We start from the raw sequence: 16877 nt of genomic DNA on the forward strand, positions 1-16877 counted from the left end.
TCCAAGCAGTCTCCTCACAGACCACAGAATAAGATGTGTCTCTGAGTCTGAGAACACTTCCTACTTTGGGCTTTGTGTTGCCAGAACAAGGCTTGAGGGCTGGTAACAGCAGTATCTTCTTAAAATACTTATTAAACAGGAGTTTTTTTTCCTTTAACTTCATGAATAGTTTACATATAAATACTTCAAATGCGGAGAAGATCTGAAACATAATTTCATGTTTCTGAGGCTAGTCTTGAAAAACTGCAGAGAAATTTAACTACCAGAAAAAAAATTGTTTTAGCCAACTCTGTAAGCATAAGGATGAAATGATATCCATAAATAAATATGAGGAAAACAATGTGTTCAGGATTATTCTTTCTGAAACCAATGTTGAGTATTTATTCAGAGTGGGGCAAGGGAAGAGAATGAAAGAGAATCCCTATTTTTGTTCCATTTTTCCCTCCTCATCCCGGGCATCCTCAGAAAATCTTTTATTTATAGAAAGCCTGTGCCATCTTTCCCATCTCTACTGGAGCTTCAGCTATAGAGAGCTGTTCCCCCCAAACGTGGCTTAAATCTTTTTTACAGTATGTATGCCTTCAACTGTGGAAAAAGCCTGAAACAAATTTAGCAAGAAGGGTTTGATGTAGTCCCTGCAGCGACTCTTCTTTATCCTTTCTTGGATGACTGTTTATACCCGACCATTTGAGAGACCTTCTCAGAATAGAGGAGCAATTAACTGTTTGTATCCCTAGGCAGTTACATCCTTTTGACTTCCAATGAGAAATGTCCCTTTTGTCAAATATCATCAAATGCCTTTATCCTGAATACAAGGAAGTGGAGAGACTACTCACTGGCAGAAGCATTTCTGACCAAAGAATGTGATAAGCAGCTAAAGGAGCCAGTTTCCATAATTTAAAATGTGTATTGTGGGGAGTTAGGGCCAGGATTATGCAGTAGTAAATACAAATCTGCTGTTTTGAAATTCTTTTAAGATGGTTATTGGGAGAGACAGACTTAGATGATTCTTTAGGACAGAAAACTTTGTTTTCTTAGCTTTTTTACAGCAGCTAATACAGGTAATTATTTTTGTTAAACTCTGTCCCAAAATAAAAAAATCAGGGGAGAAAACAAGAGCTACAGTCTTGTTGATCTCTAATGGGAATTAGTAATAGGTAGTAAAGGTCTACTAGATAATGTTGAAATAAAAATGACCGAGTTACACTATATGTGGTTCATTAATGTTAGTCCTCATATGCCTCATTGAAGCTGGCTTAAGGCTTTCATCTTTGAATTCTGACAGAAATAAACAGTAATAAAAGACTTAGTTGCTGAATAGGTTACATGGGACAACTTTGGCTTAAGAGAAAATAGAATTTTTCTTAAGAAATCACGTGCAGTACTATTGCTCATTCAAAGATTTGGTACCTTAGGTTAGACATTAGAAAAAGTCACCACAAAAAACAACATATAAGTACATAGAAGGTATTGGTTCCAGCGCTGACACAGAGGAAAAACAAAAAGTGTTGGGGCTCTTGAGCAATCTTTAGTGTGGTTAACTTTCTATAGGTGTGGTTAACTTTCTATAGTTGAAAGTCCTCCTATTTTTGCAATTAAAGATCATCTCTGTGCTAAAATTCTTTAAGTGAAGGCAACATGATATAGTGAAGAATATCTAACCTAGATTATTCAAATAGCCTCCTAATTGGTCTGCCCATCCCCTTCTCTCCCCACCCAATCTGCTTAAAACCTATCCTTCCAGATGTATTTCATATACATGCACTCTTTATTCTATCCCAACTAGCTACTAGCTGTTCCTAGCCCTCGTTTCTCTCTGTGTGTCTTTACATAAATTGTTCTCCTATTCCAAGAATATGCTTCTTCCTTACCTCACCTCCCACTATCCCTAGTTTTGTTCTAGGCTCAACTTAGGTACCTTACCTCTTCCTTTGAAAAACCTTTCCTTATCCTCTTCCCCCAAAATTATAGTACGTATTTTGGGTTTTTAAAAATTACCTTGTATTTGTCTGTCTACATGTTGTATATCCTCTCTGTCTACCTCCCCTCCATAAATAGAGTGTGAGCTTCTCGAGGGCAGGAACTGTTTCATTTTTCTTTGTATCCTAAATGCCATAGTGGGCACTTAATAGACTGAAATATAAGTATAAATGCTCTGTAAATCATAAAGTAATATAGACATATTAATTATCATTATTTGAACTGTGAAGTGTTAAGTTTGAGTCCTGGCTTATATGTCTTACTCAGTTGGTGACCTCAGTCATGTACTTATCTTCTTAAATCTCTGTATTTATTTTTCATCTTTACAATGTTAATAATTTTTTGTACCACCTAACTCACAGGTTGTTGTAAGACATAAATGATATATTGTATAGAAAATACTTTATAATTCCATGAAGTGTTATATAGTTGTAAGTTGCTATTATTCCTTCTAATAATATTTCTAAATGTGAATATTAAATTAAAATTCAATTTCAGCAAACATTTATTACATTCCTGCTGTGTGCACAGAACTTTCGTAGGTACTAGGAGAAGTACTAAGTTTAGCTGAGATATGTTAATTGTCTGCATAAAGCTTATAGTGTAGTAGAGAGAATTACACATATATAGATAACTCTAAGACATAAGTTCGTGAGAAATATACAGAAAAAGGAGGCTGTGTGGAGCTAGGAGGAAAAAAAGGTGCTATAGATTGAGGAAATTAGAGGTTTCATGGAAGAGAGGGAATGGGAGGGGAACAAGAATTTACTAAGCACATATTATGTGCCAGGCATTGTGCTGATCACTTTTCAAATAGTTACCTCATTTGTGCCTCATAACAATCCTAGGAAGTAGGTGCTGTTATGATTTCCATTTTGCACTTGAGGAAACTGAAGCTGATGGCAGTTAAGTGAATTGCCCAAGGTCACACAGCTAGTACATGTTGGATGCCCGATTAGGGATTCAGTAGATGGAAAGTAAGTTCTGGGCATAGGGAGGAGCAAGCACAAACGAATGAATATTCAACAGGAGACAAGGCTGAAAAGATATGGTCACATCCGGTTGTGAAGGGTCTTGAATACCAGGCAAAAAAAAAATTGAACTTTACTTACTTGGTGGGCAAAAAAAAGAAAAACATTGAAGATTTTTGAGCAACAAAATATAAGGCAGTCAGACATTTATCCATTTCCTGTGCATGTAATAACAGTTCTTAAGGAAACTAAAGTTTTCAGAATCTACTTCAATATAAAACAAAGGGGAAAGAGCCTGTTATTTCTTTCCATAAACTTCAGACTGTTTGAAGAAACAGATTTGTAGAAAGCTTGATAATGATTCCCCTGGCAAACTTAGGCTTGTGAAATTCTCTGGCTTTATTTATGTACACATTGAGTTTGCCCACATACCCCCTTTCCTTTGTGTTTTGTTTTATTTTTTCCATCTCAAGGGCAACAAGGCATTAAAATGTTTTGTAGTTCTTTTTTAACTATCAAAGTAATATGAATAGATCGTAGTGAGTTGGTTAAATTTTTGCTAAAATAAAAATTTTTGCTAAATTGTTCTTTCTGGAAGAGAAAGGAACAAATGTGTTTCCCTTTAAGAAAATATCAAATTCTCAATTTACCAAATAATGATAGTAACTCACACTTACATAATTCCAGATTTACAAAACATATTCCTCATAACAAGCCTGTAAAACATTATTGAAAGCATTATCATTCCCATTTTATAGATCAAGGGACAGACCTAGAGAACTTTAAATAACTTGGCCAAAGTTGCACAGGTAATATTAAGTAGCAGAGTGGAGATTTGAACCCAGGTCCAATAATCTTTTCATTAAGTGATATGTCAGTTGCATGCTTAATATTACCTAACTTATAAAATCGCTTTACATAATAGTTTTCTAGGAATGTGTTGGATAAAGTGAGATCCATTTATACTGCCTATGATTATCTTTGTATTGTTAATTCTAGAGCCAGAATTGTGCCTTCTGATGCCTTAGACATCATTATTATGTCTGTTTTGTATAGCTGAAGAGTATAAATCAAGATCAGAGTTTTGTTAGAGGGTTTTGATGAAGATAAGTGTTTTGTAGTGCAAACCTTAAAGTATTGTAAGGTGTGTTATTACTATTAATAAGCCTAAACATTCTGGTTGGATATATCTTATTTCATATAGCTGGTGTGTGTTCTAATGATAAATATAGTGGTAAGTAACCAAACCAAGGGATTGAATAGAAGCAGCAGCATACAGAGTGGCATGAGAGGAGGAGGTACAGGGGACCATTAGCTTTAGATTCCAAAGATGCTCATTTCTGTAACATTGAGCAAGTCACTTAACCTTCTTGGGCCTCAGTTTTCTTTAAAATAAGGGCTTTAGACTAGATGGCCTCTTTGCTCCTCCTATGCTTTTCCTTTATATTTGTTTTTTTCTTCTTCCCTTTCCTTTTTATGACATCTGTGCTACACACAGGAAGTTAGCACTGGAATCAGAAATATACTTGAATTTAAGACTTGCCTACAACAACTAATATAGTAAGTCACAACTCTATCACAACCCAGGCCAACCCTCACCAATTTACCTTGGTTTCTGCACTAAGAATGGCTTCCACATGTGACTCAACACTAAATCAAAACCATACATGTGTAGAAAATTGTTTCATTTATAGTTGTCGTTAATGGGGGTTAAGAAAGGAATGTAAGCCCTCTCGATATCTGAGGTACAAGAATGGGTTGTGGAAAATAAAAATAATTTATGTTCTTTGACAAAGAAAAAAAAATGTTGAAGAAGCAATGAAAATCCAAATGCTCTGGTCGTAAAATCAAGCATCTGTACATCTTTTTTAAAACATTTAGAATATAAAGATTTCTCTACCATAATGTTTTTGCAATTTATCACAAATGTATGTTTCCTTTAATGTAAGATGATGAGTGTTTTGGCCCTCTAATAGTGAGTAATTCATTACATTCTCTCTTAGAGAATTTATTCATTCATATGATAATCCCAGTGATAATCAGACCTGCATATTTGCAGTCTTTCATTTCCAGCTACCTTTCCGTTTAGCTATCCTGTTGTCCCAGCAGTAAGCTTATCTTCTTTTCCTACCTAAAACAGCTCCCTCTCAACTTTGTCTTCAGTAGCCACATAATTCTTAATCACACATGCTAAAAACCTGAGGGTCATCTTTGATTCATCCGCTTGATCTAGTCACTCAGCAAATTCTTTTGATTACATTCCAAAATCTTTCTCCACCCTTTGTTCCCTGTTCCCATTTCTACTTGTTAACATTCTACTTACCTATTCTTCAAAGCCCAGCTCATCTGCTGTCTCTGTGAAGTTTTCCATGGTACCTCCAGTTAGAAATGATTTTTTTCCTCATCTAAACTCAGCACTTTGATTCTTATTGTATTCTAATCTATATTGACTTTTTTTTTTTTACTCTCTATCTTGGAAATCTATTCTGGCATTTTTGTATCTCCCCTGGAGAAGCGTGGTAGTTAGACAGTTGGCCATGGAGCCAAGAAGACTTGGCTTTAAGTCCTCTCTCTGATAATTATTAACTGTCAGCAGGGGCAAGTCACTTAACCTCTCTTAGGCAACTCTCTTAAGATAATAAATCTTTGAGACAATAAAAGACAAATAATAAATTATGTCAGAAATGCTAACCTGCATTAGTGGGAGTTTTCATACTGGAGTTCTCTACATTGATGAAATCACAGATCTGGACTAAAAAAAATAAAGCTACTCCATTGTCTAGTATAGTACTACATTCCACATGTTAGGCACTTAATAAATGTTAGCCAAAGAAATCTCTGAAATTGATCTTCTCCTTCCTATTCATGCTGTCCTACTGCATGCAGGAACTCATTGCATTATGTATGTCTTACTGAAACAACCTCCCTGCAGCCTTCTCTCATTTGGTCTTTCCCTCTCCAAACAGACAAATTTTCCTTAAATGCTTTTTTTCATGTCATTCTTCTGTCTAAAATCTTCAATGGCTCCCTTACCCTTTCCCTCTTACCCCTTTTTGAACTTCCTTATTACTGTTGAGGGTGCCACCATTCTTGTATTATACCCAAGTTTACAAATTTAGTGTCATCCTCAACTCCTTACTTTCACTCCCTACATCTATCCAGTTAGTTGGATAGTCATAATTTCTGTCTCTGTAGGTAGAGAGAAAGGACACTTAGAAATTAGGATCAGAAAAGACTTTGTGTAGAAGGTGGTACTTAAGCTATGCCTTGAAGGGAGATAAAAATGAGAAGTACTTTCTAGGCATAGTAAATATCTAGTACAAAGATAGAGATAGTAGGTGGAATATGAGAAAGTGTGTGTGTGTGTGTGTGTGTGTGTGTGTGTGTGTGTGTGTGTGTGTGATGGTTTCTTTGTTAGAATGTAAGCTACATGAAGTCAGGAAAAAAAATTTTGTCTTTGTTAAACTCAGCATTTATCAGTGCCTGGCACAAAGTGAGTTTTGAATAGAGGCTTTTTAAAAAAAAAAAATGATTCAAGGCCCTCCACAGTCTGTTCCTATCATATTTATCAAGTATTATTTCAGATTACTCTGTAACATTTATCCTTTGCTTTAGTCTGTCAGGTGTCCTCACTATCCTATCAACATGGCATGCGTATTCCTGCTTCTACTCATATTCTTTTTTTTTAACTTAAAAAAGTTTATGTGAAAATTTTATTTCTTTTTATAAATAATTTTATTTTCAATATTCATTTTTTTAACTCTGTAAAAATCTTTTTCACTTAACAGTGTTTTATTTTTTTCAATTACATGTAAAGACAGTTTTCAACATTTTTTTTTATAAGATTTTGAATCCCAAATTTTTCTCCACCCTCCCCTCCCCAGGACCCTCTTCCTTAAGATAGGGAACAGTCTGATATAGGTTATACATGTACAATCATGTTAAACGTATTTCCTCATTAGTCATGTTGTGAAAGAAGAATTGCAACAAAAGGGGAAAACCACAAGAAAGAAAAACAAAAAGAAAATGAAAAAAGGATGCTTTGATCTGCATTCAGGGTCCGTGGTTCTTTCTCTGGATGTGTATAGCATTTTCCATCATGAATCTTTTGGAATTGTCTTGGGTTGTTATTTTGCTGAAAAGAGCAAAGTCTATCATAGTTGATCATCGCAGAGTGTTACTATGTACAATATTCCCCTGGTTCTATTTACTTCGCTTTGCATCGGTTCATTTAAGTCTTCCCAGGTTTTTCTGAAATCATCTTGCTTGTCATTGCACATTAGTATTCCATCACAATCCTATACCACAACTTGTTCAGCCATTCCCCAATTGATGGGCATGCCCCCCCCCCATTTCCAGTTCTTTACCATCACAAAAAGAGCTGCCATAAATATTTTTGTACATAGAGGTCCATTTCCTTTTTCTTTGATCTTTTTGGGGTAAAGAACTACTACTGGTATTGCTGAGACAAAGGGTGTGTACAGTTTCATAGCCCTTTGAGCACGGTTTCCAATTGCTCTCCAGAATCATGGGAGTAGTTCGCAGCTCCACCAACAGTGCATGAGTGTCCCTGTGATTCCACATCCCCTCTAACATTTGTCGTTTTCCTTTTCTGTCACATTAACTAATCTGATAGGTATGAGGTGGTACCTCAGAGTAGTTTTAATTTGCATTTCTCTAATTATTAATGATTTAGAGCCTATTTATAGGTATTCATTGCTTTAATTTCTTCTAAAAGCTCCCTGTTCCTATTCTTTGACTATCAATCAAGGAGTGGCTGTTATTCTTATAAATTTAGCTCAGTTCTCTATATATTGGAGAAATGAGGCCTTTAACAGAGAAACTTGCAGTAAAAAAATTTTCTCCCAGTTTCCTGATTTCCTTCTAATCTTGGTAGCATTGATTTTGTTTGTGCAAAACCCTTTAAATTTAATGTAATTGTGATTATCCATTTTACTTTCTATGATCCTTTCTCTTTCTCTCTTATTTGGACATAAATTCCTCCCTGATAGGTAAAATTTTCCATGCTCCTTTAATTTGCTTATGATACCACCTTTTATGTTTAAATCATGTATCCATTTTTGACCTTACTTGATATACAGTGTGAGATATTGGTCTGTCTCTACCTAGTTTCTGCCAAACTGCTTTCCAGTTTTCCCAGGAGTTTTTTTCCCCCAAATAGAGAGTTCTTCCCCCAAAAGCTTGGATCTTTTGATTTATCAACTACCAGTTTACTATGGTCATTTGCTACTATGTATTTTGTACCTAATACCTAGTAGTAAGTTTTAATTTTTTTTCCTCCTTCATTCTGTTCATTTGAAGAGCCTCCAACATGCTCCCCTCAGCAGTTTACATGTTTCACGGGAGAGATTGACTGTATCCCTGTGGCTTGGAGATGTGATGGATTCACTGAATGTGAAGACCACAGTGATGAGCTAAATTGTCCTGTCTGCTCAGAGTCCCAGTTTCAGTGTGCTAGTGGGCAGTGCATTGATGGTGTCCTTCGATGCAATGGAGATGCAAATTGCCAAGACAAGTCAGATGAGAAGAACTGTGAAGGTAAAGTACTTTTCAGTGCATGTCAAAAGCATATTTCAAAAAAATTGGAATCTTTTTTCTTTGAAATAATTATTTTGGTTTAGCTATAAAAAATAGGTTTCTCAAGTGCCTTGTACTAAGTTATTTCTGAACATAGTACTGTGAAAGTTTTCTTTCATTTCTCAAGCATAAGAAGTACTAATTGTACAATGTAATTGTCATTAAAAAATTTAAAATGTGACTAGAGTGCAAAAGAGGGATGTCTAATTAGAGTTTGCATTTGAAAAAGAACTGAATCTTTTGGCCAAGATACTCTAGATTTATGGGGCTCAATACCTTGAGAAGAGCAAACATTCCACTTACTTTTCTGATCCTCTCTCTCTTTGATAGAACCAAAAGAACCAGCTCTCTTTTGCATAAACAGCATTGAAAATGAAGTTGAGTAAGAACAAAATGAGAAATTATTGATTGATTTATTTTCGTTCTATTCGTTCCTTACTCCACCTATGAAAATATTATGGAGTTTTTCTCAGATCACTTCTAGCAATGTATTTACTTTTTCTTTGCACCTCCTGAATACTTGTTTCAGAATTTTTGCCAGATTGTGTTTTAAATAATTGTGATATTTTTTTTTTTGCATTTTGTCTAGTGCTTTGTTTAATTGATCAGTTCCGTTGTACCAATGGACAGTGCATTGGAAAGCACAAGAAATGTGATAATAATGTGGACTGCAGTGACAAGTCAGATGAAATAGATTGTTGTAAGTGGGGTTACAATCCTTGAAATTACCATTAAAAGGGGAGGGAAAATAAGGGGAATCATGTAATTTTTTTTTAAATATAATACTTTGTTATTCCTCTTCTTGCCATGATATTCCATCCCAATAATATATTTTCTTCAGTATTTTTTGGGTCTCCTTTAGCAAGTCATTGACTTGTTTTTCATAGTTTTCTCACATCACTCTCATTTCTCTTCCCAATTTTTCCTCTACTTCTCTTACTTGCTTTTCCAAATCCTTTTTGAGCTCTTCCATGGCCTGAAACCAATTCATATTTTTTTGGAGGCTTTTGATGTAGGCTCTTTGACTTTGTTGACTTCTTCTGGCTGTATGTTTTGGTCTTTTTTTTGTCACCAAAAAAAGACTCCAAAGTCTGAGTCTGAATCTGAGACCATTTTCACTGCCTGTTCATGTTCCCAGCTAACTACTTGACTCTTGAGCTTTTTGTTGGGGTACGACTGCTTGTAGAGTAGAGAGTACTTTGTCCCAAGCTTGAGTGGCTGTGCTGTTGTTTTCAGAGCTACTTGTACACAGCAAGCTCTGCCACACCAGCGCTCCTTCTCCCCCAAGAACTGCCAACCAGGATTGCAGCCCAGATCCAGGCAGGGCAAAGCAAACTTTGCACTCCTGCTCTGATCTGCCACTTAATTCCTCCCACCAGGTGGGCCTGGAGCCTGAAGCAACTGCAGCTGTAGCTCTGGAAGCAGCCTCAGAGCTGCACCACCTCTGCAGCCCCCAGGGTGGTGGCTGACCTCCAACTCCTTTCACACTGTCCCAGCAGCTTTTCCCACTAATCTTCTCTGTTGTCTTTGGTGTTTGTGGGTTGAGGAGTCTGGTAACTGCCACAGCTCACTGATTCAGGGTGCTAGGGCCTGTTCCACCTGGCTCCCAGTCTGGTTGGTCCTGGCGGGGCCCAGGCTGGGCTCTGCTCTGCTCCACTCCCACCTCCGTGTGATAGATCCTTCCCAGTGACTATTCAGGCTGTTCTGGGCTGGAGTCTTGCTTCCCTTTGCTATTTCCTGGGTTCTGCAGCTCTAGAATTTGTTCAGAGCCATTTTTTATAGGTATTTGGAGGAAGGTGAGGTGGGGGGGAGCTTAAGCAAGCCCCTGCTTTCCAGCTGCCATTTTGGCTCCGCCCCCCAATTATTAATGGTAAAATAAACTCTTTCCAGTGATTATTGTGTATGTTGTGGGTATTCAAATCCATAAATACCCTGTATTTTACCTTTTTCAATATGCTGAGCAGTTTTGCTTCCCAGTATTTTGTTTCATTCCTGCTTTACTTATGGCCGCTTAATCTTGAGTGTTACATTAAGAAACCATAGTTGAATCTGTATGCTTATGTGCATTTATTGCATATGCTTGAAAAAGAAAAGAAACAAGTGCTGGGGGATCATTTCCATTGAGGTTTATTATTCAGCCTTTTATTAAAACACTGTAGTTCATTCTTTTTTATTTTACATTAAAATTTTTTTTTCAGTTAACAAACATTTATTTTTTTTTCCTCACTCAAACCAAAAACCACCCTCCCCCTTGGGAAAAGGAAGAAAACAAAACCAAAACCTTTTAAACAAATATGATCACTTACCTTGGTCATGTCCAGAAATACATATCTCAGTCTGCACTGTGGATCCATTTCTTCTTTGTCAGGAAGTGGGTAGGATGTAGGTTTCCTGAATCATAGTTTTGTCATTGCATTAATTAGTTCTTACGTCTTTCAGAGTCATTTGTCTTTAAAATGTTGTGCTATTTGAATTTTGCTTCTAGTTCTACTTAACTTTGTTTTGCATCAGTTCATATAGGTCTTCCCAGGTTTCTCTAAAACAGTCATTTTCATCATTTCTTGTGGTAAACTGTAATATTCTATTACATTCATATACCAAAATTTGTTCAATTAATAAGCCTCATTTTCCAGTTATTACCATCATAAAAAGAGCTGTTATAAATATTTTAATATCTGTGGTTCCTTTTCCTCTTTCTTTGATTTCTTTGATCTCTTTGGGGTTATAAGCATCATAGTGTCATTGCTGGGTCAAAGGGTAGGTGCAGTTTAATAATTTGGGGGGCATAGTTCTAAGTTCCATGTTAGTTCCATCAACAGTGCATTAGTGTGTCTGTTTTCCCCAGTTTCTCTCAGTCCCTCTGTCATTTTCTTGACTCCTTAGTGAACCAATTCAACTCTACACTGTCCCTGAGACTTATTTCTTTTCTTGCCCTGCCACGCTTCAATTTTGGTTTATTTCCACCATCCACAGTTTGCTCCTACTTGTGTGTTGCTGAAGGAGCAAGAGAAAAATCACAGAAGTGTGCTTGACATCATTTTGATTAGGACCTCATTAGGGTGAGGCACCTCCCTAATCAGTTCTGTAGGATTACTGTCCAACTCATTGTGTTAGCTTTTTCAAACCTTTTCATCCCTCAAACCTCCCACGCCTTCCCTACCTGCCCTCCGCCCCATTTTCTCAGCTGAGAAACTTATCTCATATTTTACTGAAAAAATTGAGGCTATTTTCCAAGAGCTCCCTTTTATCCTTTCCTCACATCCCTCAGAGGCCTTTCTTCACTCTCTCCTTCATTTCACATGAGGAGGTGGTCCTTCTCTTTGCCAGGATAAACCTTTCCCTTAATACCTGCCTTACCACTCCTTTCCAGTCTCTTTGGTGGTTCATCATTGTCCCCAGGACTCAGTCCCGGGCCCTCTCCTCTCCACTCCTCTCCTCATACTGTTTCACTTGATGATTACATTAACTCTCTGTGGATTTCTATACTCATGATTCTAAGGTCTGCTCACCTTGACCTACCACACTGGAGGCCTCTGCTGACCTCCAGTCTTCAATCTCTACTTACACATCGGATATCTTGAACTGGATATTCTATATACGTCTTAAACTCAACATGTTTAAAACTGAATTCTTTATCTTTCTCTCTAAATCTTTCCTCCTTCCTGCTTTTACTGTCCTTCTTGTTTATTTCCTATTAACTTCCTGTTTATTTCCTATTACACCATCCTCCTAGTCACTCACGATCATAAGTGAGGTCATCTTTGACCTCTCTCTCACCCCTATATCCAATAAGTTGCCGAGTCCTGTCTATTCTACCTTAATAACACCCCTTATATATGGCTCCTCTGGCACTATCACCACTCTGATCCAGGACCTCATCAACTAATGCTTAGGCTACTGCAGTAGCCTTCTGTTTTCCCTGCTTCAAGTCCATAGCCTATTCAGCTGTCAAATTGATTTTCCTAGAGTGCAGGTCTGACCATGCCACTGCTCCTGTTCAGTAAACTCCACTGAATCTACATGATTTGCAGAATCAAATATAAAATACTGTCTTTGACTTTTAAAGCCCTTCACAGCCCCACTCCTTACCCTTCCCATTCTCCTTCCTCTGTCCTGCCCTCCCTGTATTTTTCAGTCTGGTGACGCTGACTTCCTTGCTGTTTCTCTCCCATATACTCCATCTCCTGATTCCATGGATTGTCAAGGCTCTCCCCCGTGCCTGGAATTCTCTCTCACTCTACATCTCCTTCAGATCCCAGTTAAAATCCTAATTTCTGCAAGAACCCTTTCCTGGACTTCCTTTAAGATTGTCTCCATTTTATCCTGTCATAGGTTGTTTGTACATAATTGTTTGCGTGTTGTGTCCCTAGTAGACCTCATATAAAGGTATTAGATCATGAGGTCCTTAGGAGTGGGTCCCAGGTTTGTTTTTGTTCTGTGGCCTTCCTTTGTTTCCCCAGCACTTCGTACAGCGTCTGGCCCGTAGTAGGCGCTTAATAAATGCTTGTTGACTTGACTGGATAGTATGCTACTCTTTCTTAGAGAATTCGTGTCTTCTCCATTTCAGATCCAACTGAGGAGCCAACCCCGCAGGCCACCAATACAGTTGGCTCAGTGATTGGAGTGATCCTCACCATTTTTGTGTTTGGAGCCATGTACTTTATCTGTCAGAGGGTGTTCTGTCCACGAATGAAGGGAGATGGGGAGACCATGACAAATGACTATGTAGTCCATGGGCCAGCATCTGTGCCCCTCGGTTATGTGCCTCATCCTAGTTCTCTGTCAGGTTCTCTGCCAGGTAAGTTAATCGTGGAGGACTCTTGACGTGAAAATCAAACTCCATTATAATATTATTTCTGAATAGTGTGCAATGAATTTTTAAAAAAATAAATGTTGTTGCCTTTCCTTTTCCTCCTCTTCGTACAAGGTATGCTTTGTAAAAATTAATACAAGATATATAATAAAATGGCAAATAAAAATTGAGAATGTCCATGCAGTTGGAGAAGGGGAAGAAGTGACAAATTACTACAGGCTTACTATTGGAGGGAATCCCAGGGATCCTGAAGCTAGAAAACAAATAGGAGGCAAGAAATTAAACCAATTAAGAAGTGTTTCTGGCAATAATAGCACCTGGAATAGTCAGGAGATATAAGAGAGAGCCGTAACTGGATATGACTGCACTGGGATGAGGTTTCCTTTCTTCTGGAAAAATCAGAAATACCAGAGGCTGACCAGGAAGATGGAGGGAAAGATTTAAATATGGAATTAGAATTTCCCTTTCCTGAGGGCATTCCTGTGAACAAATTTTCAGAAGTTTCATTAATTGTAATAATAGTGATCATCATCATTATTTATCAGATCATCTAGAGAATTTGGGATATTGCCAGAAATATACATAGACTTTTATCTTTACCCTCTATTGTGTGGCTCTGAAAATTCTACCAGCCATCATAAGCATTTTCTTTCAACCCTGTCTTTTATACTTAAAAATTGTTTTCTCTTCAATAAAAATATTGCTGAAATTCCTCTTTACCCCCAAGAGATTTTCAGGGCTATTTAGAGGGAGGAACTTTGGTGTTTTTCCCTCCCTCCTTTCCTCTCTCTCTCCCCTAGATCTGTTTTAGACCCATAGATTTAATGGCAGCTGTCAAATTAAAACAGCATACAATTAATTCAGTTGTAGAATCATGTCTACTCTTTCCATTAAGATATAGAGCTTAGATTATTATTTTTTGTGTTTTTATTATTGGGTTTATAAGATTGAGTAACATTATTGATTTTTGAAGCTTAAAAACTAATTAATTCATTGTTTTCCTTTTTTTGTTCTAGGGATGTCCCGGGGCAAATCAATGATCAGTTCCCTCAGTATCATGGGTGGAAGCAGTGGACCACCTTATGACAGGGCCCATGTGACTGGAGCATCATCTAGTAGTTCTTCAAGCACAAAGGGCACCTACTTCCCTGGGGTAAACATTCCCTTTAATACTTAATTCCTATTTTCCTCCTTTGCTTCTATAATAGCACTCCTCTCACAAAATGAGCTACAACTTTAAAATAATATATCTTCAAATGAGGGGGAAAAATAAGCTTACCCTGGAAAATTACATAAAATTAAGAATATTTCAAATTTTTTTACATTTCCATTCAAGTTTAGGTATTTTATTCATTTTTGTAGCTTGATAACTCAGTCAGTTTTGGTGATGCATCGTAGTGCAGGGTCTTTGTGGTTTCATCAGTTCCTAGAATGAAAATTATTGGTTTTAAAATTAAATAGATGAGACATCTTCCTATCCAGTAAGCTTGACTGTTAAACTTAACTATCAAATGAATGTCTGCAAGAACTTGACAGGGCGCCTGAGGGCTACTGTATAAAATTATTATTGCAAATTTCAAGTAAAATTATTATCAGTTAAGGGTCCTGGGTTAACATCTAAGGAGCTTTGAAGGCATTCATTCTGTGAAACTGGTGAAATAAGGGGAAGTGCTATCAGAAGTTTTCCTCTTTGAACATCTGTTCTAATGTCAGCAACTCTGCCCTAAATAGTTATAACTTTTCTTAGAACCATTTGGTTAAACATCTTACAGATTATGTTTTTGTCTCATCTGTGTTAAAATTCTGTCATGGTAAATGAAATTTATATGTTGACTATAGAATTCACATGTTATCCTTTGTGGTTTTTTTAAAGGGTGCATTTTATAGAAGGGAGTATTTGTTTAGGGGACAGAAATTGGAGGGGGGAACCCAGTTATCCTTTTCTGTGTTAGAATGATTCTGTTTAATTATTTGTATCATGTTTCCTTTTAGATTTTGAACCCTCCGCCATCCCCAGCCACAGAGCGTTCACATTACACCATGGAATTTGGCTATTCTTCCAACAGTCCTTCTACTCATAGATCTTACAGGTAATATAGTTCATTTCTACCCTCACACCTAGACTCTTCCTTCCTCCATCATTAGTTCTTAGAACAAGTGAAGGTGTTTATGTAGAGGAAGATGCAGCCTACTTTGGGACTAGAAGTAACAAGAAATAGGTAATGGTCACAGGGCCGAGACAGGTGTAGCTGCCCTGGGTAGCGCGAACATCACAGATTCCTATTCTTTTAATATACTGTGCTTTTCCCCCTAGAATGCTAGCACAAGGGAGAGCTGGGATAGAACAGACTGAGAGTCAAGAGCTTGGAGAACCTGCTCAACAGGTTGTGTGACTTTTCTGAGGCAAACCCTAAAGGAAATTGATTGGTTAGGATCCATGAACATTGCCATGTGCAGGGTAGAGGTGGCTAAAATAACTCAAGAATGATGACGTCAGTTATTTTATTTTGTTCTTGTGCCTCCCCTTGTTTCACCTTCATAACTTCTCTTGCTCACTCCTGCCCCCCCCCCCCCCCACACTTTACGTGCACTTTCACCTTCATTGGCCTACATCCCACAGAGGTTGTGGATTATGTAGAATACCTTGATTGGAACTGTTATGAAAAGATAGTTATGGCTTGTTCAGGAAAAGGAGGGCAGGACAAGTCAAGAAGTAGCTTTTGAACCAGCTTGTTCTCCATTTTTACTAGCAAGCTCCCTTTCCTCCCAGTATCTCGGTCTTCAGTTAGCCATATCACAGAGTATAGGAGTAAGAAGGTTTGGTTTCTAGCCCTGGCTGTACCACTAACTAGCTGTGTGACCTTGAGCAAATCTTTGATCTTCTCTGACCCCCTCAGTACGTTCATCTCTGAAATGGGCTGAGTGATTTTTAAAGTTCTCTTCTAGTTTCCATATATTATTAAGTATAACATGAATAATCATTAAGATTTGGGTGAAAAAAAACAAAAGCCCAACGTGATGGTGAACAGTTCTTTTCACTGCTCCAGTCTGGATAATCAGATTTTTCTTCACGTGCTCAAAGGAGTTTCTGTGTTTAAGAAAAACCCAACAGTCTTCTCCTTCATACAGTAACGTCAGCAATGACAGTAGCAGCAGCCAGCGTCTATGCAGCACTTTAGGGTTGGCGAAGTGCTTTACAAATCTTAAACTCATTTTACCTTCATGAGAACCCTGTGGAGAACACTCCCTGTTGTTGTCTGTGAGGCAGGAGGAGGTGAAGCAGCTCGCCTAGGGTCACATAGCCGGCCAGTGTCTGAGGTAGGATTTGAACTTCATCTTATTCCAAGTGTAGGACTATTGCGGGCACAGCTTAGCTGCTTCACAGCCAGGATGTCCATTGACCCGAGTGTTTCTAAGGTCGTCTTTTTCCCTTTATAAGCAATCCCCGGTACTACCCTGCTGATAAGTGGGATGGTTTATACCTTTTCTTAATGTGTAAACATACCCACATATAT

The 16877-nt window shown here is 37.6% G+C and overlaps 1 protein-coding gene across 1 annotated transcript in view; it reads left to right on the forward strand.

The window, feature by feature from the left end:
* LRP6 (LDL receptor related protein 6) overlaps nucleotides 1–16877 on the forward strand; it is a 137363-nt gene that overhangs the window by 114577 nt on the left and 5909 nt on the right. The window contains exons 18-22 of the mRNA XM_036758829.1: nucleotides 8274–8510; nucleotides 9139–9249; nucleotides 13117–13347; nucleotides 14379–14515; nucleotides 15355–15452. Coding sequence (XP_036614724.1) covers nucleotides 8274–8510; nucleotides 9139–9249; nucleotides 13117–13347; nucleotides 14379–14515; nucleotides 15355–15452 — 814 coding nt within the window. The remainder of the gene's footprint in view (nucleotides 1–8273; nucleotides 8511–9138; nucleotides 9250–13116; nucleotides 13348–14378; nucleotides 14516–15354; nucleotides 15453–16877) is intronic.

The sequence above is a fragment of the Trichosurus vulpecula genome, chromosome 5 (assembly GCF_011100635.1).
Source record: "Trichosurus vulpecula isolate mTriVul1 chromosome 5, mTriVul1.pri, whole genome shotgun sequence".
In the NCBI taxonomy this organism is placed as follows: Eukaryota; Metazoa; Chordata; class Mammalia; order Diprotodontia; family Phalangeridae; genus Trichosurus; species Trichosurus vulpecula.